Below are 27,742 nucleotides of genomic sequence, written 5' to 3'. Positions count from 1 at the left end.
TAACCAAATCTTATCAACACCCTACATAACTCTTTCTCTTCATTCTTACCACCATCACCCTATGTACTAGGCGTCTTGCTAGATCTTAGGGATGTTCTTGAAGATCTCATGGTCTGGTGGTGATCAAACAAGTGAACAAATATAGGCCATTACATTATTAATTGATTTTTTAAAGAACTTTAATGTTGCTTACCAAATAAAGGAGACATTCCTTTTTGAAAGATATAATAAAAGCTCTCCTTTGTAGTCCTAAAATAGACAATTCAGAGCTCTGTGTTTTCTCACTGTGCCCCTCCTGTTTTCCCTACCCACCCTGTTTTGCCATCTCTCAATTCCATCTCCTAAAACCCTACACATCCTTCAAGGCCCAGAATCAATACCACTGCATAGATAAAACAAACCTTCCCTGATCCCTCAAACCACAGATGACTATTCTTATAAGAACTGTGTCCAGGGACGCCTGGGTGGCTCAGTCATTAAGCGTCTGCCTCTGGCTCGGGTCATTAATACCAGGGTTTTGGAATTGAGCCCTGAGTCGGGCTCCCTGCTCAGCAGGAACCTGTTTCTCCCTCTCCCGCTCCCCCTTCTTGTGTTACCTCTCTCTCACTGTGTCTGTCAAATAAATAAACTCTTTAAAAAAAAAAGAAAAAAGAACTGGTCCAGTCTAGGAAAGAAGCAAAAACAAATTATCATGTCATGTGGACTCCCATTTGTTTTCTGATACAGTTCTTTCATAAAGAGCAAAATTACACAAAGACTTAAATAAGTGTTACTCTCTTCACCTTGGCTTTGGTTTTGTTTGTACCATGCACCAATTTCAAACAAAAAAATTTAAAAGTGATATGAAAAGAATTTTTTTTAATTCCTTACAAATTAAAAGAGAAGGAAATTACCTGTGCTCACAGCAATGCTTACACTTTTCCTCATGTGCAAGCCAGGGGAAGACTGTGCTTCCATGGAAACCAGCTCCATCTGTCTTGCAGCTTGCACCGTGTCTTCAGCAGAGGTGGTCTTAGGGGAACAGGGTTGTAGAGACTGTGCTTCCAACAAACGCTGAATCTGTATCAGTTAAAAACATATTTTAAAATGAATTACAAAGTGCCCCAATCATAAATAACTAACTTTTAACTCTATTTTCTCACAATTCAGTTAGATCACACCATAAAGCTTATTCAATGCAGAAATCACTATCCTTCATTATTAAGGAGCCCTTAAGTAGGCTAAGTGCAAATTTTATTTATTTATTTTTTTTAAATAAACTCCAGGGGCACCTGGGTGACTCAGCCGTTAAGCATCTGCCTTCGCTCAGGTCATGATCCCAGGGTCCTGGGATCAAGCCCTGTACATGGCTCCCTTCTCAGCATAAGCCTGCTTCTCCCTTTCCCACTCCCCATGCTTGTGTTCCCACTCTTGTGTCTCTCTGTCAAGTAAATAATCTTTAAGAAAAAAAAAGTAAACTCTATGCCTGATGTGGGGCTCTTAGAACCCCGAGATCAAGAGTTGCGTGTTCTACTGACTGAGCCAGCCAGGTGTCCCATAGCTAAGTGTAAATTTAAAAGTAAAAACATAAAGGCATTTAAACTGGCATTTATAAATTGACACTTGTATAAAAAAAGCCTGAATATTAACACTTCAAATCAGTATTTCATTCCTTTTCCACTTACAAATCAAAATCAAGGTAAGAGCTATAATCTAACTCCTTACCAAATAGTGAACATTTTGACACAAGGTTCTTCTTATAAAGGGTAATCAGAATAGTCCAGATTTGGCCACGCTAATACTGGAATCATTAATAACAGTAGCAAACAATTACTGAGTGCTTCCTGTTTTATAAAACACTATAGTGAGAGCTTTTATGTATGATTATTACAATCCAGCCCATTAGGAATGTACTACTATTTTCTTTTTTAGATTTTATTTATTTATTTGACAGACAGAGATCACAAGTAAGCAGAGAGGCAGGCAGAGAGAGGGAAGCAGGCTCCCTGCTGAGCAGAGAGCCCGATGTGGGTCTTGATCCCAGGACCCCAAGATCATGACCCGAGCCGAAGGCAGAGGCTTAACCCACTGAGCCACTCAGGCGCCCCAGGAATGTACTACTATTAAAAACCCTTTATAGATAAGAAAACTTGAGAAATTAACATTATTTGCCCAGGTCATGTAACTAACCAGTAGCAAAGCTGAGGTTCAAACACCAAGTTTCCCGTGCTTCTTTTAAAACGGAAATATAACTCACATATCATTAAATTCATCCCTTTAAAGTATACAACTCAGTGGTTTTTAGCAAATTCACCACAAAGTTTGCAACCACCACAACCATCTAATTCTAGAACATTTTCATTAATCCCCTGAAAAAACCTGTACCCACTAGTGGTCACTTTCCATTGCCCACACCCAGCCTCTGGCAACCACTAATCTGCTTTCTGTCTCTACAAATTTGCCTATTCTGGACACTTTACATAAATGAAACCACACTGTATGTGGCCTTGTATCTTGCTTCTTTCACTCAGCATAACATTTTCAAAGTTCATTCTTGTTGTACCTATCAGTACTTTATGGTTGAATAATATCCCATTGTATAGATATGTCACATTGTATCTACCCATTCATGAGCTGATGGGCATTGGAATGTTTTCACTTTTGGCTATCATAGATAATGTTGCTATGAACATTTGTGTACAAGTTTTTATGTGAGCATATTTTTTCACTTCTCTTGGTATATACTTAGAAGTAGAAGAGCCTCCCTTTTTAAGCTGCAATTTTCTATTTCCCTATAAATTATACGATTGTGGGGATGCTTGGGTGGCTCAGATGGGTGGCTTAGCCTTTGGCTAAGATCATATCTCAGTGTCCTGGGATCAAGTCCCTCATCGGGCTCGATGTACAGCAGGGAATCTGCTGCTCCCTCTGCCTGCCACTCCCCCTGCTTGTAGGCACACACGCTTTCTCTCTCTCTCTCTCTGACAAATAAATAAAAATCTTAAAAAAAAATTATACCATTGTGTTCAATTTGTCTCATTAATTCCAGCAAATTACCTTTACTAATATAGGGAAATATAAATTGTCAATAAATTATTAAGATCAGTAGAAATATAACCTGCATTAATAATACAAAATGGCGAGGCGCCTGGGTGGCTCAGTGGGTTAATGCCTCTGCCTTTGGCTCAGGTCATGATCTCAGGGTCCTGGGATCGAGCCCTGCATCGGGCTCTCTGCTAGCGGGAGCCTGCTTCCTCCTCTCTCTCTCTGCCTGCCTCTCTGCCTACTTGTGATCTCTGTCAAGTAAATAAATAAAATCTTTAAAAAATAATAATAATAATACAAAATGGCATATGTATTTATAGTGGTTTACAGTGTGGACTCTGGTGTCATGAGGATATAAGTTTAAATCCCACTCTGCTACCTTTTAGGATGAGCTATTTAACCACAATGAGCCTCAGTATCACTTAAAATTAAAGTAGTTGTAAGGATTAAGAGACAAAATTGGGGTGCCTGGGTGGATCAGTGGGTTGGGCCTCTGCCTTCGGCTCGGGTCATGATCTCAGGGTCCTGGGATCAAGACCCACATCGGGCAAAAAAAAAGACAAAATAATTGTAACTTTTTGTATGTTTACTATAGCCAGGACCTACACTAACCACTTTATATATACATATACATATAGACACACACACATACACATAAACTCATTAAACCATCCAATCTACGTATAATACCAATCACTGCTCCGAATTTACAGATGACAAGAGTGAGGTTTAGAGATCACACAGGAAGCACTCAATAAAGCTATAGTGATTAATCGAATGGTACTGGTGTTAGAACAGACAGGCAAATCAATGGAGAATATAGTATAGAAGTAGATACAAACGCATGATACTTCCATTACACCATAAAAAAAGTATTTCCAAATCATTAAAAAGATATATTTCAATAAATGCATGAGGACTGTTATCTGAGGATTAAAATGGAAAAACCTCTTATCTCATATATCAAAATAAAGCAACAAAATAATCCTGATGGGGGAGGAAAGATGAAGAATAGATTATTTTTTAAAGATTTTATTTATTTGACAGAGAGAGAGAGATCACAAGTAGGCAGGCAGAGGGGTGGGGGGGAAGCAGGCTCCCTGCTGAGCAGAGAGTCCAATGTGGGGCTCGATCCCAGGACCCTGAGATCATGACCTGAGCTAAAGGCAGAGGCTTAACCCACTGAGCCACCTAGGTGCCCCAAGAATAGATTTTTTATAATCTTGAAGAAGGCTTTTCTAAACATAATTAACATGCAGAAAGAAAATCACCAATAAACATAATTATATTTAAATTGGAATATTCTGCACAAAACAAATGGTTAAAACAAAAAACATTTAAGACAAACTATAAGAAACACTTACCACATATATATGATAAAAAACCAATTTCTTAATTTACAGTGAGCTCTTACAAATTAATTAGAAAAGGACCTAAAATGGATAAATGACAGACTTTACATGAAGAAAATATAAATGGCCAATAAATAATAAAATGATCAATCTGGATTATGATAATACAATGCAAATTAAAATAGTATCTTTTTGTAAGACTGATAATAATTTTACTAGTTTTATATGCACAATATTGGAGATGTGGAAAAACAACTTTGGAGTATTAAACTGGCACAACCTTTTTGGGTGGCCATTCTCATTCAAGTTACAAAGTATGTACTAAGTAACTATTATAAGTCAAGTATTATTCAAGGTGCTTTTTAAAAAAATACAGTGATGAATCTTGTAAGCTCCCTCCCTACAGCTCCCTAGAGACAAAAACCAAAAACTCATAATTAAGGCTTGACCACTGAGAAGGAGTGAGCCATTAGAAGGTATAGGCAGAGGGGCAAGCTCAAGAACCTGAAGTGGAAACAAACAAGTTCATGTTTTTGAAGAACAAAAAGCACATCTTGCAACTGAAGTGTAGTGAATACAGAAGATGGTAGCAAGAGATGAGCTAGAAGAGGAGGCACACAGAGCCAAATGACAAGGTTTCAAGGGTCAGGGTAAGGAAAACCACTGAGAGCGAAGCCCTATGATCTGACTTGAGCTTTAAGAAGATGGCTGTCGGCACCTGGGTGGCTCAGAGGGTTAAAGCCTCTACCTTTGGCTCAGGTCATGATTCCAGGGTCCTGGGATCGAGCCCCACATTGGACTCTCTGCTCAGCAGGGAACCTGCTTCCTCCTCTCTCTCTCTGCCTGCCTCTCTGCCTACTTGTGATCTCAATCTGTCATATAAATAAATAAAATCTTTAAACTAAAAAAAAAAAAAAAAAAAAAAAGGCTGTCATGTTTCCATTGTTTCCAAGGAAAAATGGGGACAGTACTAGAAGTAGCATGGTTGGATAAGAAAAGAAGATGTTTCAATTAGGGAGGTGGCAGGAAAGATGGTTAAGAAACAGTTAAGTTCAGGGGTGCCTGGGTGGCTCAGTGGGTTAAGCCTCTGCCTTTGGCTCAGGTCATGATCCCAGGGTCCTGGGATCGAGCCCCGCATTGGGCTCTCTGCTCAGCAGAGAGCCTGCTTCCCTTCCTCTCTTTCTCTCTGCCTGCCTCTCTGGCTACTTGTGATCTCCGTCTGTCAAATAAAATCTTTAAAAAAAAAAAGAAAGAAAGAAAGAAACAGTTAAGTTCATGATACACCTAGAAAGTAAAACCTGGGTTTCTGACACCCAGGATTTTTGCCTGAGCAACAGGATGAGAAGTGATGTCATTAACTGAACTAATAATGATAATGAAAATAGTAATAGTCAACATGTATTGAGCGCTAACTATATGCCAGGCACTATTCTAAGCCACTTCTCCCTAGTAACTCATTCAATCCTTAGAACGCCATACACTTATGTACATTTTTGTTTTGTGAATGAAAAAACTGAAGTTTGAGAGGTGAAGTAATTTGCCCAAGATTGCATTACTTTATTTTACACTGAAACTGGACTAAAACCCAAGGAGGCTGGTGCCATCCCTTCACCACTACACCAAAATGAGACTCAAAACAAGTCTCCATTAGGACTGGAACAAGTCTGGCTATCTTTGAACATTTAAAATGTGTGTTCTCTTCAACTTCACACTTTTACTTCTAGGGATCTATGCTACAGAGATATGTGCACACACACAATGCCAAGCACAGGGATGCTGACGCTGCACTGTTTGCAATAGGAGAAACTTCAAACTAATTAGAAAATTTGTTGTACATCACTTTAACAAAATCCTATACAGAATAAGAGAGTTCTATATATTATTATACAGAAAATATAAGATAGTTTTTTACATGTAAATAAAGTGGTACCTAAAACAAAGTTTAAAAAAATTCACATGAGTTGTGGCACCTGGGTGGCTCAGTTGGTTAGGCGCCTGTCTTCTGCTCCGGTCATGATCCCAAGGTCCTGGGGTCAAGCCCTGCATCTGGCTCTCTGCCCAGCGGGAAGCCTGCCTTTCCCTCTCCCTCTGCTGCTCCCCTTGCTTGTGCTCTCTCTCTCTCTCTGCCAAATTAATAAAATCTTCAAAAAAATATTCACGTGAGCAAAATAAAAGTGTGTGTGTTTATCATAAAAGCATTTTCTACATCATTTTTTTGTATTCTCCAAGTATAATGATTCAGATAATGTGCTCACTAGTCTATATCTACATTTTAACCCCAAGTAACTCAGATTTCTGTTTAAAAGATCTTTTTAGTCTGCCTTTTTTAAAAAACAAAACAAGAAATATATGAGAACTATTTCTTTTCTTTTTTTTAGAACTATTTATTTTCAATGTGAAACATTTAGCTACATTAAAACGAGTGCCTAATATTTGCAAGGATTTATAAAAATCAAACTTATATTTTACATTTTGAAGAATTTACTAGGTCTAAAAAACAGTGAAGCTACATTCTTCTCAGGTGTCCTATCTACAGCATTTTAAAGCAGAAGGGGTCTTTAAAGTTTTTGGGGTTTTTTTTTTTTAAGATTTCTTATTTATTTGGGAGAGGGAGAGAGACAGAGAACATGACTGGGCAAGCCAGGGCAGAAGGAAAGGGAGAAGATGATCCCCTGCTAAACAGGGAGCAGCCATAGGGCTTGAACTCAGGACCCTGGGATCATACCCAAGCTAAAGACAAACACAGCTTAACTGACAGAGCTACCCAGGTGCTCCTAAGCAGAAGTTTTAAATTGTCTTTTTTTGTTTTTGCAAAATGCAAACACTATGACTCCAGTTTTATAAAACAAAGATTTTTTTTTAAATTGTACATGTATATAATGTCCATTTCACATATATTTACATAGTTATAGGATCATGGGCAAAATATTGAAGAATACATTTCAGGTTGTTTTCATTCATGCTGGGGGAAGGAGGGCAGAAGGAGGTAGGGGATTTGTGGTAGGTATGTGGAAGAACGGTACCAGTAAGAAAAGGAAAAGAAAAAAAGGTACGAGACTGAATGGTGTAAGGATATAACTAAAATACTAAAAACTTCCATAAAGGCCTGAAGAAAGGAAGCATTTCATAATAAAATGAGTGAAATACATCTAGTACAGATACACAGAAGAGGTTCTAGAACTATTCTCTAAAGGCACACTGGATAAAAGTACTAAATATACTACATGGTTGACAAATTAGAGCTGTATCAGAATCTCTTGGGCAGGTTTTATATTTAGTTGTATACCAAGGTTTACTAAACTACACAGACTTTTTGTTAGAGGCAATAAATGGAAGAAAAATGTAGTTTGTTGTAGATTAGGATATGCACAAGGCAGAGAAAAGAAGGTTTACTTTCTAGTCCCAGTTCTACTCCTAACTAGCAATGTGTCATTGGGTAAATTATTTTCTCTCTCTAATCCTCTTTTTACTTATCAGTAAAACAAAAGAAACTAGAATTCATTTTCCAAGGTTTTTTCTAGTTTTGATATTCTACAATTTTATTCCATAAAATGTAGTTACTGAAGAACTGCCAGTTATTTTTAAGCAACCATATTAAAACCGTGAATTTAAAAGAACTAAGAAAGCTTGCAAACCTGTGCCTGAAGCAGTCTCAGCTGTCTGTCTTGTTCTGTGAGGAACCTATATGCATCCGGAGACAGTCCCATCATTCCGTTATCTGAGCCAGTCCTGGGTGTGTGCATGCATACTGCACAAGGCGGTGGGTTACAGGAGTCCACACATGAAGGCAGTCTTGCCACAGGCGATGGTTCTACATTGCTGTGGGGAGAGCAACCACCCATGTTCCCCTGAGGTCTCAAAGCTACAGGACTACTTGAAGAATAGAATGCATTAGGGTACCAAGCTGGACATCCACCTAGGTGAAATAATGAATGCTTGTGAACGGCTTCAGACTGGAGGTCTTGAACAGACCCTACTGTATTCACTCCTTGCCAAGAATTTATTGGACTATACTGCACGTGGGCATGATGCTGACAACAACTGCAAACATTCGTAGGACAGTAAGATGGTGGTGGAGTAGGTATCTGAAGTTCCACTGGTCTTCCTGAATTATGGGATGAAAAAACCAAATTGTGTGGGTGAGACCCTGAGGCAAGAGAAGACTGCTTGGAATTTAATGTGGAGGATCTTAAAGGATATTCTTCTTTGTGGACATTTGAATTAGAAGATGGCCTATTAAGAGAAGATGCTTTAACACTGTTCTTGATATGGACGTTCCCATTCTTACAGGTAGATGGCTGTCTTACTTTGTTGTGCCTCAAAGGAACAGTGCTCTGGGTTAATTGATTTGGTAACCCTTTCAAGGAAAGCTCTCCAGCTTCAGCTTCTAGGCTGCTTTTGTCATCGTAAAGCTGGGGTTGCAATGGCTCTAAGTGTTCAGAGTGGTTAATCAACAAAGAAGGATTTTCATTATTCACCATTTCCAATGGCTTAGGCAGAGGATTTGATTCTATGAAATTGCCATCCAAAACAAGGGAAAGTTCAGGAACTGATGGCTGGATCTTAGAAACCTATAAATGGGAAAGAAATGAAAGAGGAAAAGTATTTTTTTGGATGTTCCACTTTCTTTAGACTAATAGTTTCCAAACTATATCCAATTACTTATTAAAAATTGTTTATTCTTTAGACAGTTGACACATATTTTCTGGGCATCTTCTATGTGCTAGCACTAGGAATACAACTGTGAGTAAAATAAACAAGGTCTTTGCCTTCACAAAGTTATTACTTAACAATGGAACTCCCTTTATTGGAATATTGATTTATGTTGCTTAAATCACATAACACAATATGGAAAACTGTTTTATAATACTTTTTTTACCCTCTCTCTGCAAAAAACGTATCACTGGCAAAATGTTTCAATAGATCTTATAGCAAATAATGTTTCTGCCTCTTCAGTAACAAAAGATCTTCTGATAAGTATTTCAGAATATTTTTCTACTAAGTGAAATTATTCACTGCCAATACCAACTAAGAGTTGGAAGAGAACAGGAAAAAATAAACTAAATATTTGCTGTCGTGAATTTGGTTATAATTTGATATTAATTTTGAAAAATCTTTCCTATTCCTTTTTCTTCTAAAAAGTAATTGGTCCAATTAAGGCACGACAATTCCACAATAACCCACTGGTTGCCTGTATAATCAAAAAATTATAACAGATTGGAGATTTAGCAATCTCCAAAAGCAAGTATCGTGTTTTCTCAGATTTGGTGATAACAATATCAAGTTCTGGAGAAGGTTAAGAATGTTGAGTCTATATGGGTTAAAGGCACCAAGTTCTGAAACCAAACCTTCTGAATTACTAGCTTTACTGAATTTCAAACCTCCTGAATTCTGGCTCTACTCTTACTAGTACAATACTGGGCAGGCAACTTAACCAATCTGTGCCTCAGTTTTCTTTGGAAGCGATATAATGTAATATGTACACACATTTACACATGTATCATTATACATATAACAAATAATAGTTACATGTACCTGTGAAAAATATCTGTATCTATATATACAGATATAGCCATATAGATATATACCTAGATATATCTTTGAATAAATTTCAGTAATATTATTGAAAGTTTTTTTTTTTTTTTTTTTTTTTTTTATTTATTTTTTTTTTTTATTGAAAGTTTTAACACGAAGAGATTTTAGGTTTCTAAACACATAGGTGGGTTCTTTATAAGATCAGTGATACCTTCTGACTCACAGGATGAGGACTAGGAATTGGTCTTGGAGAAAAATCTTCATCTTCAACACCAGAATCACGATCATTTATTGGCATTTTTCCTGGAGATAACTTTTGGGAGGACCTAAAGAATACAGGGGAGTAGGGAAAAGTCTTCAGTAATCTGTTTATTTGTTCCTTCTTTTTGAAACTGAATAAAGTCTTTTAATAAGCCCCAGTAGTATCTGGATCATTCAATTTGGTATCTGACAATCAGATTATTTTGTTTTTCAGGCCAGTGTTAGCTGCCTAGAAAAGGTGGTCCAGTCGGATTCATGCTTAATAAACTACCTCCCTTTGCCTGATCATGGGAAGTTAACTCAGTTATTCTTTTTTTTTTTTTTTAAAGATTTTATTTATTTATTTGACAGAGAGAGATCACAGGTAGTCAGAGAGGCAGCCAGAGAGAGAGGAAGGGAAGCAGGCTCCCAGCTGAGCAGAGAGTCAGATGTGGGGCTCGATCCCAGGGCCCCTGGATCATAACCTGAGTCGAAAGCAGAGGCTTTAACCCACTGAGCCACCCAGGTGCCCCTAACTCAGTTATTCTTAAAGTCACAAAATATCAACAGTTACTGAGCATCTTCTGATTAACCACTTTGAGGAACTAGTTATAAATAAGGCACAGTGCTTGCCATAAAAAAATTATAAACTGATGATAAAGCTGTACACTCACTGCATTCAACACTCATTAAACACTGTTAAAAAGAGAACTCGATAAGGAACTACTCCATTTTCCTGAACACTTATATTTGTAATGGGAAACTGAGACATTAACTGAGGTGCTTCCTCCTCCTACTGAACCAATTGTCATCATTGTGTCACAGCGGCCTGCTCTAATAGAACAGAGACCAATTTTGAGTTCTGGTACAGAGTTTCAAAAGTTGAGAGTTTAAGATTAAAATTTGGAAGACTATATGCATTGGGTTTTTTTGCATCCTAGATAAAGTTTCAAGAGGATGAGTTCAGGGAAGAGAAAAGAAGAGCCAGAAAGAAGCTAAAAGAGTGTAGACATTAACAGAATCGCTACGAAAGGGTCCCACATCCTGTTTCCCTGGCATTGAGCACAAAAGAAACCCCCAGGTGGATTTGGAAGGTCTGAGAAACCTTTGTCCTAGACCCTGATGGGTCTGAGAAGCAAACACAGAGGTCCTTCTGAGTCAAGGGGCTGCAAAGAAATAATCAGGATGTCTGCATGGTGTGTTTAAGCATCAGGGTCTGCACTCGGCCCCAAAGAGTTCTCCCCCAGCACCCAAGAGTGACATGGAGAATATTATGATACTCCCTGTGCCTAAGTGTAGCATGGACATGACAGAGAGCCAGTGACCTGACTAGAGTAAGGAGGTTATAGCAGAGGCCCACACAAATCTACTGCCAAAGACCAGATGCAAATGAAAACACCTGAGCAGATGGCCGCTTGGCTGGATCATAATCATGCCATCCCACATCACCACTATTGGTACAGCATTAAGTCCTCCAAATTGTATATAACCTCATAGAAAAGAAGATAAACAGATCTTGAATTGACTGAAATTTGGTTTCTATAACAACTGGGTAGTCAAATTAGAAATCAAGTTCAATTACTTTTAAAAAGAAAAAAAGTGGGGCGCCTGGGTGGCTCAGTGGGTTAAGCTGCTGCCTTCGGCTCAGGTCATGATCTCAGGGTCCTGGGATCGAGTCCCGCATCGGTCTCTCTGCTCAGCAGCGAGCCTGCTTCCCTCTCTCTCTCTCTGCCTGCCTCTCTGTCTACTTGTGATCTCTCTCTGTCAAATAAATAAATAAAAAAATTTTAAAAAGAAAAAAAGTTACATTTTTTTGAACCCGTTTGTGGCAAGGAATTAATATATTTTTTAAAGATTTTATTTAGTTATTTGAGAGAGAGAGAGGGAGAGAACACAAGCAGAGGGAGAAGCAGACTCTCCACTGAGCAGGGAACCTGATGCAGGGCTCAATCCCAGGACCCTGGGATCATGACCTGAGCTGAAGGCAAACGCTTAACCAACTGAGCCACCCAGGAGCCCCAAGAATTAAAATTTGCTATATGCTTACTTATGATAACAAAAACATATACAAAACACACATAAAATTTCTGACATCGAGCAATAAAATGCATTTCTGAGCTTTTATAGCAGCCAAGGCAAAAAGAAAAAACCTTATGTTGTATAATTATAACATCAGTTCTTTAGGTGAAACAAACATTTTATTAAACATCTAAAAGTGACTGATGGTTACTAAAGCTTTGATCAGAATTGAATATTGGCAAAATTTTCAAAAATAATGTTAAAGAAATTATGTTCCCTTAATCTAGTCTTTTCTTCCATAAATATTTAATAAAACTTTGAATAAAGACTTAAAAAGACAGTGAAGGTGTTCCTGAAAAGCTGTAAGAATATAGTTTTCTGGTGATCTAACCTATATCAAGGATAACTTAAAATGCCCAAAGATGGAGATAGTATATTTAGATAATTTTCTAAACCTCAGAAACTGTGACTATGTTTACTGCACTTGGTAAAAAGGAGTGTGCAGATGTGATTAAGTTAAGGAACTTGAGATGTAGAGATTATCCTCGATTACCCAGGTAGGCTCAATGTAATCATAAGGGCCTTTATAAAATGGAGGCAAAAAGGTCAGAGTCAGAGAAGGAGATGTGAGGATTAGCAGCAGAAGTCAGAAGCTAGCTTTAAAGACAGAGTGAGGGGCCACCAGAAAAGGAATGCATATGGCCTCCAGAAGCTGGAAAAGGGAATAAAATGGATTCTAAAGTTTCCGGAAGGAATGCAGCCTTATCATCACTTTGACTTTAGCCTCAAAGACCATTTTAGACTTCTGATGTCCAAAGCTGGAAGATAATAAATTTGTATTGTTTTTAAGTCAACAGGTTTGTGGTAATTTGTCAGAGCAACAACCAGAAACTAATACAGATTCAATCATAACTCCCATTTTACAGATGGAATAATGATGTTTAAAACCAGGACTTGAATGCAGATGTCTTATACCAAACTAAGCTCACAACTATTATGTTGTGCCCACTATAAAGTTCATATAGTTGGCATTTATTTTAAAATTGTACCATAGTTAATTTCTCCCTACACAATCAAGTGTTAAGGACAGATGAATGAATACTATAAAAAAAGTCAGGCCATTTTCTCAATAAATGCAATAAACTACAATGAAGTTGCATTCCTTCATTGTACCTCCTATTCCTCATGCGAGACACTAAACAGACAATATTAAAGCAGCCCCTAGACAAGTTAAGATCATAGTCAAAAAGTTGAGAAAAGGACAAATTAACTGCTAGAGCAAGTTAAAATAACAATAGTTTTAGGGGTACCTGGCTTACTCAGTCAGTCAAGCATACAACTTTTGATCTCAGAGGCCTGAGTTAGAGCCCTATGTTGGGTGCAGAGTTTACTAAAAAAACAATAGTTCCAGACCCACAGCATCAAGAATAAACCAGCACCCCAAAGTAACTTTTAAATGAGGTTATTAAACATTTGGCAAATTACTAACTTACATTAGTGGACCTCTCCAGTAACACGGAGAACACTGAACACACTTCATCATTGGACTTTAAATTCCATGACAGAAGAAATCATGTCTGCAACTGTTTTTAATACCTCCATATCCCCAGCCTTTGGCATATCGTAGAACAAATGAGAAAGCTGGAATAGGGATCTGAAGGGTTAATTTAATGTGTCAACTTGGCTAGGCCATGGTAACAAGATATTTGGTCCATTATTATTCTAGATGTTTCTGTGGAGATATTTTCTGGGGGCTGGAGGAGGAGGAGGAGAATGGGGCAGAGTGAAAGAGAGAGAGAATCTTAAGCAGGCTCCATGCCCTGTGTGGAGCTTGATGCTGCGCTCAATCTCACTAGCCTGAGACCAGGACCAGAGCCAAAATCAAGAGTCAGATGCTTAACTGACTGAGCCACCCAGGTGCCTCTTTGTGAAGGTATTTTTTAGATGAGATTAATATTAAAATCAGTAGACTCTGAGTAAATCAAATTATCCTCCACAATGTGGACAGGTCTCATCCAGTCAGCTGAAGGCCTTAATAGAACAAAGAATTACCACTCCCAAGAAGAAGGACTTCTGGGAGTGCCTGGGTGGCTCAGAGGTTAAGCATCTGCCTTCGGCTCAGGTCATGATCCCAGGGTCCTGGGATCAAGCCCCGAATCAGGCTCCCTGCTCAGCGGGAAGCCTGCTTCTTCCTCTCCCACTTCCCCTGCTTGTATTCCCTCTCTTGCTCTCTTTCTCTTTCTCTGTGTCAAAAAAATAAATAAAATCTTAAAAAAAAAAAAAAAAAGAACAAAGCATTACCACTCCCAAGAAGAAAGACTTCTGGGGGTGCCTGGGTGGCTTAGTTATTAAGCGTCTGCCTTTGGCTCAGGTCATGAACCCAGGGTCCTGGGATCTAGCCCCACATTGGGCTCCCTGCTCAGCGAGAGGAAGCCTGCTTCTCCCTCTCCCACTCCCCCGGCTTGTGTTCCCTCTCAGTGTGTCTCTCTCTGTCAAACAAATAAACAAAATCTTTTTTAAAAAAAAGAAGCACTTCTGCTAGCAGATCACCTTAGGACTCTAACTGCAACTCTTCTCAGCCTTCACAATTGCATGAGCCAATTCCATAAAACAAATCTTTCTCTCCCTCTCTCCATCTTGCTGTTTCCGTTTCTCTGGAGAACCCTACTATGAAGGAATATCTTTTTTACCAGAAGAGGTATATACAGACCCAAAAAGCCACAGTCATAATTTAATTACTATTCCCCAAGTACATTTTCCTTTTTAGGTAAAGAAGTTATATTTTACAGTAGTCTCTTTGATAGGCTCAGGTTTAAAACTACAAGGAAGAGAAGAATAGAAGGCAAACTAAACAAAAACAAGATGCTTCTTCCTAAGCAAGATAATTTCTTGACACTTTTTCTTCCTATGTAATAAAGCAACTCAAATGACAACCATATTAAAGTTGTCACCTCATTAAAATTATCATCTAAAGGAATGCCTGGGTGGCTCAGTTGGTTAAGCGGCTGCCTGTGGCTCAGGGCATTGATCCCAGAGTCCTGGGATGGAGACCCACATCAGGATTCCTGCTCAGCAGGGAGCCTGCTTCTCCCTCTGCCTGCAGCTCCCCCTGCTTGTGCTCTGTATCTCTCTCTGACGAAATTTAAAAAAAAAAAAAAAAAAAAAAAAGAATGATCATCCAACATCTGAGTATGCTGAGTATGAAGTAATGCATTTAAAACAAGGACATCTTATGGTATCTAAGATACATAATTAGCTTCATCAGATTGGGGAGTTACTTTATTACTCATCAAAAACTAGTAAATATAATTTTAAAAGTATACATGATAACAAAAACATTTTTTACCTTTCAATTGAAAGATGCTTGGAAACCTTGGTGAAAAACTCTGTTTCTGCATTTTGGCTTTCAGCAGTCAGCTCAAAATGGAGCGAATTCTTGTCAGAAGGTTCAACATTCTGAAATAAAGTAGGTTGTACATTGAGAGTTGACTTAAATAAAATTCTACGTAGATAAAAAGTGGCTCTGAAACACTGAGAGGAGGGAGACATAACCTTTTTTAAAAAATCATTTTTAAAATTGAGATATAACTGACATTTCACATTACATTAGTTTCAGGTGTGCGACATAGTGATTCACTATTTGGGTATACTTGCAAAATGCTCATCACAATAAGTCTAGTTAACACCCATTACCATACAGACTTATAATTCTTTCCCCTTGTGTTGAGAACTTTCAAGATATACTGTCTTAGCAACTCACAAAGATATTATTAATTATAGTCACCACGCTATACTATACATTACATCCTCAGGTCTTATAACTGACGGTTTGTACCTTTAGACTCCCTTCACGCATCCTGCCCTCCCCCAATGCTCTACCAGTCTGTGTTCTTTATCTATGAGTTCAGTTTGATTGGGTTTTTTAAGATTTCACCCATAAGATCATATGGTATTTGGCCTTCTCTGACTTCTTTAGCCCTCAAATTCCATCCATGTTGTCACAAATGGCAGGATTTCTTCTTTTTTATGACTGAATAACATTTTACTATATATACATATACATACACACACACACACACACCATGTTTTATACATATACCACATTTTCTTTACCCATTCACCCATCAATGGATACTTAGGTTGCTTCCATGTCTTGGCTATTGTAAACAGCGCTGCAATCAACATGGAGGTACAAATATCTTTTGAAGTCTGTGTTTTTGTTTCCTTTAGATAACTACCCAGAAGTGGAACTGCTTAAACATAGGTTAGTTCTATTTTTATATAACCTTTTTTTAAAAAGACTTTTATTTATTTATTTGAGAGAGAGAGAGAGAATGAGAGAGAGAAAGAGAGGGAGAGCATGAAAAGGGGGAGGGTCAGAGGGAGAAGCAGACTCCCTGCCAAGCAGGGAACCCGATGTGGGACTTGATCCCGGGACTCCAGGATCATGACCTGAGCTGAAGGCAGTTGCTTAACCAACTGAGCCACCCAGGTGCCCTATATAACCTTTTTTAAACTGTCCATTTCCCTGCCACATAAACAAAAGTGAAAACTTAATTACCTGTATTATGTAACTCACTCAATAACCAGGGATTCAGTGAAAATAAGAACTATGAACTGAGGACATGATCTAAAAATAAGTGATATATGTCTCTAAAATGGAAATAAATTATTAGACCTCAATTAAGATAATTATATTTATAATTAAAATACAGAATTTTGTTTTTAAGTTTTATTTCTTTAAGTAAGCTCTGCACCCACCATGAGGCTTGAGCTCGTGACCTGGAGATCAAGAGTCACACACTCAAATGAGCCAGCTAGGCACCTTGAGAATTTTTTTTTTTTAATTTTATTTATTTATTTGACAGACAAGAGATCACAAGTAGGCAGAGAAACAGGCAGAGAGAGAGGAAGGGAAGCAGGCTCCCGGCCAAGCAGAGAGCCCGACGCGGGGCTCGATCCCAGAACCCTGGGATCATGACCTGAGCCGAAGGCAGAGGCTTTAACCCACTGAGCCACCCAGGCGCCCGACCTTGAGAATTTTTTAATTATTAGTCTGAGACACAGGACAATCAATCATTTTACTGAAAAGTAGTCTCTGAATGTTTTCACATAACTACACTTACGGTTTCAAATATCTACTTTTTCTGTGACCAATACCTGTGTATTTTTATGTGTTTTATGAGATGCAGAACAATCTATTCTGATTCCTAGGATTAGACATAAAAACTGACTTTCAAATGTGAGAAACCATTTGTTGTATCTACATTTAAAAAACAACAGGGAGGGGCGCCTGGGCAGCTCAGTGGGTTAAAGCCTCTGCCTTCCACTCAGGTCATGATGCCCTGCATTGAGCTCTCTGCTCAGTGGGGAGCCTGTGTCCCCTGCTTCCCCACCCCCCCAACCCCCCCACCCCCAGCCTAGCTGTCGGCCTACTTGTGATCTCATCAAATAAATAAAAACAAAATCTTTCAATAAATAAATAAATAATAAAAACAACAGGGAAAACAAACGCTAAGATCACAAATTAACTCTCAATATTATTATCTCAATATCACAAAATGATACAAACATATAAATTCTTAATATTCTTCAAAGGCTTTAGAACATGAGTAAGTTATTTTGTGGAAAAGCTCTGATCCTGTATTATAATTTGGTCCTAGAGATATAATCTAAAATTTATAAAATGACACTAAGCACAAATGAATAAAGTTAATATTCAATAATAATTATAAACAAAACCTAATAATTTGAGTTACTGTTTTAAAGGGAAAAGACCACTGGGTTTAAAATGCCAACATGCAACCCTAAACAGGCATTAACATGCTACTTAATCAAATCACTTACTTTGAAAAGACGTAATGTTTCCTTGCTGGTTAGTAGCTGGAACTGAAGGTCAGATGACCTACCATCACACAGGAGGCATTCATAAAATTCAGGATCCTTATGTGTCACAGAATATAGAACTATAATGAAATTTCCAGATTCGGAAAAAACCCTGGACAAAAAAAGCCATTTAATTAAAATTTACTGAGGATACTAAGAGTATATTCTAACAAATCTACATAAATCTGTCAACCTAGTTAATAAACTACTTAAGCAGTCTAATTTTGGGAAGAAAACCGGGGGGCAGGATGACTGGGTGGCTCAGTCAGTTGAACAACTGACTTTGGCTAGGGCCTGATCTCAGGGTCTGGGGATCAGGCCTGCATCCAGCTCCTGCTTGGCAGGGGGTTGCTTGTCCCTCTCCTCCCCACGTCCCAGGCACTGTTCCTCTCTCAAATAAATAAATAAAATCTTAAAAAGAAAAGAAAAAAAAACTAGGGAGTAAATGTGCTTAGTTTTTAGTGTTACTGATTTTTATTTTTTAAAATACATTTTATGTTGAAATACATATTCCTTATAAAAACTTCAAGCAAGACAGGGATATATAAAACAAAATGAAAACCACCTCACTCTCTGGTTTAGCGTATGTAACTTCATAATTTTCTCCTTGGCATACAAAAACATTTTATACAATCTAACAAAAATGAGGCCGTACCATACATACTATATATAGTTGACCCTTGAACAACATGGGTTTGAACTATGCAAGTCTACTTACACGTGAATTTTTTTTTTAAGATTTTATTTATTTATTTGACAGAGATACAGCAAGACAGAGAACACAACCAGGGTGAGTGGGAGAGGGAGGAGCAGGCTCCCCACTGAGTAGGGAGCCCGATGCGGGGCTCGATCCCAAGACCACAGGATCATGACCTCAGTCGAAGGCAGATGCTTAACAACTGAGCTACCAAGGCGCAACATATGTGAATTTTTGTCAATAAATACAGCACAGTACTGTAAGTGTATTTACTCTTATGATTTTAATAACATTTTTTCTCCAGCTTGCTTTATTGAAGAAAACTTGTAATATTTCGAGAATATTTAAAGTATATAATACATATAACATACAAAATATGTGTTAACCAGGTTATCTATAAGGCTTCTAGTCAACAGTAGGCTATTACTGTAAGTTTTGGGGGAATCAAGTTATATGCAGCTTTTTTTTTTTTTTTTTTTTAAGTAAATGTTATGCCCAATGTGGGGCTTGAACTCATGACCCAGAGATCAAGAGTCACATGCTTGCCCGACTGAACCAGTCAGGTACCCCTATATTTCTGACTGAGTACCCCACCACCTGCACTGTTCAAAGGTCAACTGTATTAGTAATTACTATTTTCAGGTGACTGTCTCGGATTTCTTCCCATGTCACTACTCTGTATTATACCTCAGATCTCTTTATTCTTTTTTAGTGACTACTAAGTATTACAATTTACAGATGTGCCATTATTCACCTAGACTTCTAAAAGTGAGTATTTTAATTATTTATAATATTTCACTATTATAAGCATGGATAAAAACATTCATTTTATTATTCAATGAATGGCTCAACAAATATTTGTAAAGTCATCAAGGATCCTTAAAACACATACTAAAACCAACAAGAGATATCCTCTTTTCAAAAGTTCACATTAGGCCACTTCACTTTCATAGAAGACTTACATTAAAACCCGCTTTCACTAACCGAGAAATCCAGAGAGGATTTTTGCTTTTATTAAAAAAAAAAAAAAAAGGCAAAATTGAAAATAATGTTCAGCATTTGTGCTGCATGAGCCATTATAGGGGTAGCATGCATCAAAAGCGAGAGTAGCCCTGCCGGGCTCCTTCTTCAGGACTACACTCAACATCTCAGCATTAAGCAGCCATAGCTCTAAACTGTGTCTGTGAGTACTATGTTTTACCTCAATTTATTTTGTGCATCCATTAGTAAGACATGTCCTAAGGTGTCAGAAAAGCCTGAGAGGCTATTTTCTCAGTCTGGGAACAATGAAAAAATTTTCCATATAAATTAATGGTAGTTGGGGGGTGCCTGGGTGGCTCAGTGGTTTAAGCCTCTGCCCTCGGCTCAGGTCATGTTCCCAGGGTCCTGGGATCGAGCCCCGCATCAGGCTCTCTGCTCAGTGCGGAGCCTGTTTCTCCCTCTCTCTCTGCCTGCCTCTCTGCCTACTTGTGACCTCTCTCTCTGTCAAAAAAAAAAAAAAAAAAAAAAAAAATGGTAGTTGGTTCTTTGCTTTGTCATTTCAGCTTACAAAAGATTTCATAGGAGCGCTCAGTTCTTTCAGGTGGGGGAAGGAAACTGTATTTAAAAATACTTTAAGAAAAAAAAAACTTTTAAATAAACAAAGGAGCACCTGGTGGCTCAGCCAGTTGAGCATCCGACTCTTAATTTCGGTTCAGGTCGTGATCTTGGGGTTGTGAGATGGAGCCCTGCTTTGGGCTCAGGGCTCAGCACGAAGCCTGCTTGAGATTCTCTCTCCCTCTCTCTCTCCCCCCAACACGTGCATGTGCACGTACTCTCTAACAAACAAGTGCAACCTTAAAATAAATAAAACCCTTTTAGGAGTTGTCTCTCCTTTGTAAAACACTGAATGAAAGATAATTTGGGGATACGTTACAACATTAATAAAACAGTGCAGTGAGGGCTGTAGAGGCAGAATGTCTGTTCTGCTCAGTTCCTCTTTTGGGTCAGACAAGCCCACTGTTCAGAATGTTGCATAGCACCAACCTAAACTATGCTGAGCAGTGCTGACTTCTCTTTGGTTCATAGAGTTGGCAGTAATTAAAGAGTTCAGGTATCAAAGAAACTGCCTAATGCTTCAGACTGAACACAGACTAACAGAGTTTCAAAACTAATTTTACCTAGCATTTACTGGCAATAAGTAGTTAAAAGTAAGACCAGTCACTGATAATAAAACTTAGTTGTACTAATATACTAAAATGAGTATTTGTTTTATTGCAAATAAAACTAATTATCTTGAAAATGTGAAACAAAATATAAAAAGTAGAACTGCAAAAAGTACCTGAAGAAAACACAAGAGTTTTTTTATTTCAATAAATATTCCTGAGTGGGCAATTCCTTTCTAAGACTGAAAAAGAAGACCGATAATCTGACTTAGAAGTTAAGTCTGGGAAAAACACCATTAACCAAAATTAAATGAAATGGCAATCTGGGGGAAAAAAATCTTTGCCATATACACATACACAAAATTTTTGTATTTATATAACCTCTACCATACATACACACATCCATTTTTATAAATGTACATTTCTGTGTTTTACATACTATATATGTATATAGAGAATGAGAAAGAGAAATAGAGCTATTACAAAGCAACGTGAAAAAGACGCATAATCCAACAGAATGGCCAGAGACATGAATGTGAAGATCCCAGAAGAGGTTATAAAAATCAGAAAAGACCATTTCCCAATCACCAGGTTTGTAAAGATCAGAAGTTACCTCTGAGGTTTGCTACTTTCCCCTCCCCTTCTTCCTCTCAGGCATAACCTCCTTGCTGTCTCTTGAAGATGCAAAGTGGTCTTTCACCCACAGTCTTTGCACTTAATGTATCCTCTGACTGGGACGCTGCCACAGACGGCCACATAGCTTACCTCCTCCCCTCAAACCTTTGCTTCCCTGACCACCTTATTTAAAACATCAACTCTTAGGGTGCCTGGGTGGCTCAGTGGGTTAAGGCCTCTGCCTTCGGCTCAGGTCATGATCCCAGGGTCCTGGGATTGAGCCCCACATCGGGCTCTCTGCTCCGCAGGGAGCCTGCTTCCTCCTCTCTCTCTCTGCCTGCCACTCTGCCTACTTGTGATCTCTGTCAAGTAGATAAATAAAGTCTTTAAAAATAAAATAAAATACCAACTCTTTTCAGTAGAACATGTGACACTTCATCTCGGGGTTGTAAGTTCTAGCCCCAATTTGGGTGCAGAGATTACTTAAAAAATTTTTTTTTAAATCTTAAAAAAAATAAAATAGGGGCGCCTAGGTGGCTCAGGGGGTTAAAGCCTCTGCCTTCAGCTCAGGTCATGGTCCCAGGGTCTGGGATCGAGCCCCGCATTGGGCTCTCTGCTCGGCGGGGAGCCTGCTTCCTCCTCTCTCTCTGCCTGTCTCTCTGCCTGGTTGTGATTTCTCTCTGTCAAATAAATATTAAAAAATAATAATAATAAATAAAAAATAAAATAAAATTTCAACTCTTTACCTATCACTACCATCCAGACACACAATATCTACCTCCTCTGCTTATTTTTCTCCACAGCGCTCATCACCTTATAAAATACTACTTATTTTACTTATTCTGTTTACTGCCTATCTCTGCAGGGTCTTTGTTTACTGCTTATCCCCATTATCATGAACAGTGCTTGCTACACAGTAGGTGCTCAATAAATATTTTGTTCAACAGTGTTAGTGAGGGGATGGAGAAAACAGGCACTCTCAAACAATGTTGGAATGATTATAAACTGGCAGTCTTTGAAGGGCAATATCTACAAGAATTTAAATTACAAAAGAAAAAAATTTTAATTACATACTCTTTGACGTAGAAAAACCACTTTTAGGAATTTATTCTACAAATATGCTTATATATGTACATATGTGTATGTATACAAAGATGTATACACAAAATTGCTGCAAAGGCAAAAGGATGGGGCGCCTGGGTGGCTCAGTGGGTTAAAGCCTCTGCCTTTCGCTCGGGTCATGATCCCAGGGTCCTGGGATCGAGTCCCGCATCGGGCTCTCTGCTCAGCGGGGAGCCTGCTTCCTTCTCTCTCTCTGCCTACTTGTGATCTCTATCTGTCAAATAAATAAATAAAACCTTAAAAAAAAAAAAGGCAAAAGGACTAGTTTTTAAGATATAATACATATTCTTTTTTTTTTAAAGATTTATTTATTTATTTATTTATTTGTCAGAGAGACAGAAAAAGAAAGCGCAAGCTGAGGGAGCCCCCAACAGAGAGAAAGCAGGCTCCCTGCTGAGCAAGGAATCCAATGTGGGACTTGATTCGAGGACCCTGGGATCATAGCCTGAGCCGAAGGCAGATGCTTAATATACTGAGTCACCCAGGCATCCCAATACATCTTACTTTCTATTCTAACTGTCAAATAATATGACTAAATTTGTATGTGCCAAGATGTAATGACCTCTAAGGTATAATGATAGAGAGAAAAAAAAGCAACATACAGAAAAGAACACTATGTTCCTATTTGTGATAGGAGAGTGTGATATCTTTTAGGAAAGAAGCATAAGATACTGTTTAACATTTAATACTGACTGTCTCTGGGAATAGGGTCTGGGGTATGGGGAAGAAGAGAAACTTAAGTATCTTTACATATATTTGATTTATTGCCATGGACTTGTACCACCTTTTCAACAAAGTTTTTTTTTTTTAAAGTATATTATAGAGGCACCTGGGTGACTCAGTCAGGGAGCCTGCTTCTCCCTCTCCCTCTGCCTGCCTCTCCCCCTGCTTGTGCATGCATGCGCTCTCTCTCCTTGTGTCAAATAAATACATAAAATCTTAAACAAACAAACAAGAAAGGATATTACAGCTACCCAAGCTAGACACAAACAGGCCTGGAAATTTTAATAGATGAAAAGCTAAGAGGCAAATGGTGGTATCACATACAAAATAACAAGATTAAATGAGGAGCTGAAGTTAGAAAGTTTCTTTGCTAGTTCCAATACTTGTGCTTCAATTCCAGAAAGAAAATTAAGTATCTCTTCTCAGATATTTCTTATGGTACTAGTATTAACACTGTGTAACTTAATAAAACACATATAAGGCAACAAATTCAAACTCATTTTCAATCACTTCACTGAAAATTAATCTATTTATAAAATAGGATGCTATAGTAGATGATCTCTAGGTAGCACCCCCACTCCCAGCCACACCTGAAAAGTGTATCTTCTGTTATAGTACTGTGGTTAGACAAGTGAATTCCTTCACATTTCCATGTATACTGCAACCTCTTCTTTTCTGTCTGGTTTTATTCCCATTTAATGTAAGATTTGTTTTTCTTAGTGTGCTTATTCTACTGTTCTGTAAGTATTATAAAAGGTTAAGGCACTGCATGAATTTTAAACAAGACCAATAAAACATGAACAGGGAGAAGATCAAAATAAAATACAAAATATCACTTGCCTTTCTTGAATAGAAGAACTAAACATGTATCGTAAGCAGCAAGCCCATACCTGAGGACTATAGATATGTATAATTCCAGATAGCCAACTAAAAGAAAAAATACAAATTAAAACGTATAGTCACTTCCAAATTACTTAATATACATTAGATTACATTCTTCTCAAGGTGATATAGCAGAGTGTCTTGGTATTCACCAGCAACACATTAAAATAGCTCATAAATAAGAAATCTATGGACACTAGACCATGCTAATAATTAAAAGGAATATAGATATATAGACAGAGAGATATTTCTCTCTGCCCTCTTCCACTTAAGAGGACAAGAAAATGGTGGTTAACAACACAGATGAAAGCAGAAATCAATTAGAATAAACTAGTCTGGACTAGAAGAATGGGCTAAATTAGGAGAGAATGCTAACACAGCCTAAAACTATAGTGTTATTGAGAGGATTAAACATACATATGTTTATGTATGTTTACATACATACATATGTATAAATATGTATGCTGTAACATACATATGTAGCCCCAAACACCCAAGGCTCTTCACTTCGTATAACACATAGCCAATACCAGGACCACAGGAAAAAGAATGTAAGATTTTGTGGTCTGCAGAAGATTTGTACATTCTCATTGTTTAACTGCACATACCACTAGTCCCCCCCCTCCTATAATCCAAATTCTTAAAGGTACAGCTCGTTTGCTTTTTTTAAGGAAATGTCCCTTATAATCCCTCTAATGAATACTAATAATGCTCACTGTCTATATTGCTCATTTCATAATAAATCATATACTTCCTTATTATTTTCCTATTTGTGAATATACATATATTTGATTGCTCCACCTTGATTACAAATTTCTTGCAGAGCTTTAAATCCTAACATAGTACCAAATATGTGCTATGCATAGTGTAAGCACTCAATAAATACTCAAAGAACATAAATTTCTGACTGAATAATCTGTCTAAATGTCATTAACCATGAACTCTAAAGAGAAAGCCATTAACACCAAAGGGAATTACCGCAAAACTGCCTGGCAGTATATTTTGAAGAGTTATTCTGAGCCCTGTGTTCTTCAAGGTGCTTTAAGGAAAGGGGATAGTGATGAAGGTTAAAGAAACAGGGTTCTAAGGTTTCGATTTCAATCAGAAGAATTCAACTTTATATGTTTTATTTACTGGAATTCTTCCTAAGATTGAGCAAAATCTGGTTTTAACTGATTCTGCTATGAAAATAAGAAAGCTTAAGAATCATTGGCCTTTGTAGCTTTATAAGATGACCTAAGTATTAAGTATATATTCATAGTACAACTAATTAACATGCTTATTATATACCTTTGGATACATATGTGGCTGAAAAAGTTTTCATATATAATACTTACATTCCCACTAATGGTAGAGAACAAACCTTGGGATCTGATTCCAGCAAAAGTAACAATTTGCGTGTTTCATCCATGGTAAGATATCTAAACAGAAGATATTCATGTAAAAAAACAATTAAGAGTATGTACTTTTTACCTAAAAGAGATAATCCGAGTGCTTGGAGAAGCATATTTTAGGCAGGGAAGATGATTCAAATGAATGCTTTCTCTCATACACACACACATACACACACACACACACACACACACACACACACACACACACACACAGAAAATAGGTCAAAATGTAAAAAAAGAATCCAGTAAGAGGAAGAGATTGAAGAGATTTAGTATCTTAAAATTTCTACTAAAACGGTCATTGACAATCATATACCTTTTTAAAAAGTTTTGCTCTAAAATTATCCACTTATTGGGGCACCTAGGTGGCTCAGTGTGTTAAAGCCTCTGCCTTCAGCTCAGGTCATGATCCCAGGGTCCTGGGATAGAGCCTCACATCGGGCTCTCTGCTCTGCAGGGAGTCTGTTTCCTCTCTCTCTCTCTCTCTCTGCCTGCCCCTCTGCCTACTTGTGATCTCTTGTCTGTCAAATAAATAAATAAAATCTTAAAAAAAAAAAGTATCCACTTATTTTAATCAGGAATATTAAAATCAAGGCTATTTCAGATTCAAATAGGTTTCCCAGGGAGAAGTGAATTTCCTGTTACTAGAAGTGTTCAAGCATCCCAGTGACTTGACAAGACTGCAACAGATGTGACTTCTCATTAACAAAACTAACTTATGTGAGATATATTCAATTTTCCATGCACTATACTCTTCCAACTACTACCAAAGAATGCTGGAACCATTATGATAGACCCCAAAATTCACTTTTTCCTAAAAGGACATTATACCACATTTAAACTTTGTTATTACATTTATTATTGACAGTAGCTTAAAGTTTATTTTTTTAAGTAATCTCCACACTCAGTGTGAGGTTTGAACTCAAGACCCTGAGATCAAGAGTCACATGCTCCACCAACTTAGCCAGCCAGGTGCCCCTATTATTGACAGTAAGTTTTAAGAATATGAACAACTATAGAATTGTCAAGAGTTTGGGTGCCTGGATGGCTCAGTCAATTAAGTGTCAGGACTCTTGATACCAGCTCAGGTCATGATCTCAGGGCTGTGAGATTGAGCCCTGCATCAGGCTCCACGCTAGGCATGGAGCCTGCTTACGATTCTCTCCTCTATCCCTCCATCTTCCTCTGCCCCTCACACTCTACACACCCAACCCCCGCACTCTCACTCACTCTCTCTCAAAAAAAAGGTTAATTTCATCATTATGGCTTTAAAACACAAAAGTGAAAAGGTTAGAAAGTTTGCTAGTTCCAATACTTGTGCTTCAATGATGCACAAATACTTGTGCTTCAAAATGATGCTATTAGTGATACAAAGTCTTAAATAGTACCACTGAGGATATATTTTATTGCTATAACCCTAAAACACAAAGATAAAGAATGTATCAGGCCATATGACAAGATGATTAAGCCTGAGTTGGCAGGGAGATTTATGGATCAATAATGATACTTAGGGCCACCTATCCAGTTCAGTTCATAGAGCATACAACTCTTAATTTCAGGGTTGTGGGTTCAAGCCCATGTTGTGTATAGAGATTACTTAAAAATAATATCTTAGAAAAAAAAATGACTTCTGGGGCACCTGGCTGGCCCAGTCAGAAGAGCACCTGACTCTTGATCTCAAGGTTGAGTTATTAGAGTCCCTCATTGGGTGTGGAGATTACTTAAGATAAAAATAAAAAAATAAATTAAAAAAAAATACAACTGCTCTGAAAGCTCTTCTGTCTTGACCATCTGATAAATTCCTATTCTTTAAAAGAACTAGCTCAAGCTTTCCATGACTTTCCCAGGCAGTTTGGACATACCTTCCTGCTTTCCCTGCACTGTATAAAAATTCTCATTATATTTATCTGCATCATGTTTATATATTAATATACTTTATGGATAACTAATATGGTTTTTATCTATTAAATTCCAGTGTGTAACACAATACCTCTTCTATAATGGATCCTAAAAAATATCAGGGTAAATGAATGAATGTGGTCAAGGAAAAGGACAAACGTCACAAATTAGATAATTCGAGGTAAGAAGGGGCAAGGAAGACAGGTAATT

General features: G+C 37.8%; 1 protein-coding gene across 8 annotated transcripts in view; it reads right to left on the bottom strand.

The window, feature by feature from the left end:
• The window catches only part of STIL (STIL centriolar assembly protein), a 77,856-nt gene that overhangs the window by 38,020 nt on the left and 12,094 nt on the right, over positions 1-27,742 (bottom strand). For all 8 annotated transcript variants that reach the window (XM_045981400.1, XM_045981417.1, XM_045981447.1 and 5 more), the window contains 7 exons: positions 25,577-25,660; positions 24,198-24,284; positions 18,018-18,168; positions 15,517-15,626; positions 10,123-10,237; positions 8,012-8,947; positions 894-1,059 (listed from right to left, as the gene is read on the bottom strand). In XM_045981400.1, coding sequence (XP_045837356.1) covers positions 894-1,059; positions 8,012-8,947; positions 10,123-10,237; positions 15,517-15,626; positions 18,018-18,168; positions 24,198-24,284; positions 25,577-25,660 — 1,649 coding nt within the window. The remainder of the gene's footprint in view (positions 1-893; positions 1,060-8,011; positions 8,948-10,122; positions 10,238-15,516; positions 15,627-18,017; positions 18,169-24,197; positions 24,285-25,576; positions 25,661-27,742) is intronic.

Source organism: Meles meles, chromosome 1 (assembly GCF_922984935.1).
Source record: "Meles meles chromosome 1, mMelMel3.1 paternal haplotype, whole genome shotgun sequence".
NCBI lineage: Eukaryota > Metazoa > Chordata > Mammalia > Carnivora > Mustelidae > Meles > Meles meles.
Note: the sequence above shows the minus strand (reverse complement) of the source record. Positions and strands in the feature narration are given on the sequence as shown.